The sequence below is a fragment of the Orycteropus afer genome, unplaced genomic scaffold, assembly GCF_000298275.1.
Source record: "Orycteropus afer afer isolate SDZICR_OR568_19922 unplaced genomic scaffold, OryAfe1.0 scaffold00152, whole genome shotgun sequence".
NCBI lineage: Eukaryota > Metazoa > Chordata > Mammalia > Tubulidentata > Orycteropodidae > Orycteropus > Orycteropus afer.
The window spans coordinates 937090-939009 of NW_006921739.1; the positions used below are offsets into that span (position 1 = coordinate 937090).

General features: G+C 35.6%; 1 protein-coding gene across 1 annotated transcript in view; it reads right to left on the reverse strand.

The window, feature by feature from the left end:
* LOC103201485 (SSX family member 2 interacting protein) overlaps window positions 1–84 on the reverse strand; it is a 38932-nt gene extending 38848 nt beyond the window's left edge. Inside the window, exon 1 of the mRNA XM_007946190.2 lies at window positions 42–84. Coding sequence (XP_007944381.1) covers window positions 42–84 — 43 coding nt within the window. The remainder of the gene's footprint in view (window positions 1–41) is intronic.
* Between the last annotated feature and the right edge of the window lie 1836 nt (window positions 85–1920).

Consider the following 1920-nt stretch of genomic DNA (forward strand, 5'->3'; position numbering starts at 1 on the left):
TTTTTACATTACTTCTTTACAAGTATTTTAGATTCAGTTACCTGAACACAGACCTGAATCTGTAACAGTCATCCAATCTCCCATAGCAATCACCAGAGCCAAGATACCTGAGGAACCAGTTCAGCAGAGAAGCATTTAGTTCAACTGCTGTCACTCTTCTGTGTAGGCATCTCCTTAAAAAAAAATTATAGAATAGTAACATCCAACATAATTAAAAATATGAAAACACATATAGAACTAGTGTGTGTGTTAGCTAATGTGCTTCAAAACAGAAAGACTGTGAAATATTTACTCTTATGCTCAGTAGCTCAGTGGTTAATGAATTCAGCTGCTAACCAAAAGGTTGATGGTTTGAACCCACCAGCTGTTCCATGGGAGCAAGATGAGGCAATTGGCTTCTACAAAGATTTATGGCCTTGGAAACTGGGGCAGTTCTACTTTATCCTACAGAGTCACTATGAGTTGGGATCAACTCAATCGGTTTTAACATAGATATAGAAATATGGGATAGCTCAATCACATACACACACACACACACACACAGATATTATCAAGGTTAAAGGATTCCCAAATTACTGAGGAATTTGTGTTATTTCATATACAAGGTACATTATTTTACTCAATATAAATCGAAGGTAAAGCATTATACTGAATAATAAATATTCCTACAGTGTATCCTTTAAAATAAAGTATAATTCTTATTTACATAGATAAGATGATGAAATGCCCCATCTTGGCTACCATTTCCATTTGTTGCTTGTTTTCACTAACCATAGTTACAAAAATTTTCCTTTAAATGACAGTTCCTACCAATGACATAGATGTAGGGAATCGAACTATCAGCAATTTGGCAATACGTTATCAATGGTCTTAAAAATGAAATCCATAAATTCAACTTCTAAAATTTTATCCTAATAAAATAATGATGTGTACAAAGATTCATCTACAAGTTGTTCCTTACAATAGTGGGAAAAAAAGTTGACTTACCTTTTAGTTTCACACTAAGGGACTGGTTAAGTAAATGGTACATTTATGCAACAGAACACTGTGCGAACTTTACAAACAACTGTGTAGAGCTAGGGTGGCTAGCAAGCACCTAAGACTTAGGCCAAAAATACAACTGCATGAAGTGGACTAAGAAACCCATAACCTTTCTATCATTTGTGTTTTCACTTTTTTATAGAGATAATAGAAGAAATACAGATTTCTTCAACTTAAAAATAATTCATATGAAATTATAAATGGCAACTGGCAATTGATTTCAAGGTCAGAGATAGAAGGAGGGGTGAAGACTGCAGGCAAACCAGGGAGCACATGACAACATATGGGACAGCTGCTTCTCGGCTGTAATAAATTAATTGTAGCCAAAAGACAAAGAAGGCAGGTCTGTGTTTCTAGACCTTTTAATTTTTTAAGAGATGCGAGAATTCTGGGTTTTATGTGAAGTCTCCCAATTTTTAAATGTTAGAAGCTAATTTAAAAAAAAAAAAAAAGGTTAAATAAACTATCTAAGTCATCCTGGGAGGGAAGAGTGACTGAGAGGGGGGTACAAGAGAGCCTTCTGGAGTGTTAGAAATGTTCTGTGCCATGGGTAATCACCTAATACAATTCATTAAGATGTACAACTAAGATCTGGGCACCTGAATGTAAATTATGCTTGAAACAACAACAAATACAACGTATCTTTAGGCTAGATCTGGCCTGTGGATCAAGAGTTCATAATCCCTGTTCTGGAATATTTTAAACTGTGGGAAAATATTCACAATGATGTTAGCGTTGGATGAAAATTTAACTGTGTTCCTACTATGTGGCAGGTATACTTTTCTAGGCACAAGAAAGGCTCTGCCCTCTAGAAGCTCACATCCTGGTTGGGGTCAAAAACCAAAACCAAACTCACTGCCATCAAGTAGGATCTGACTC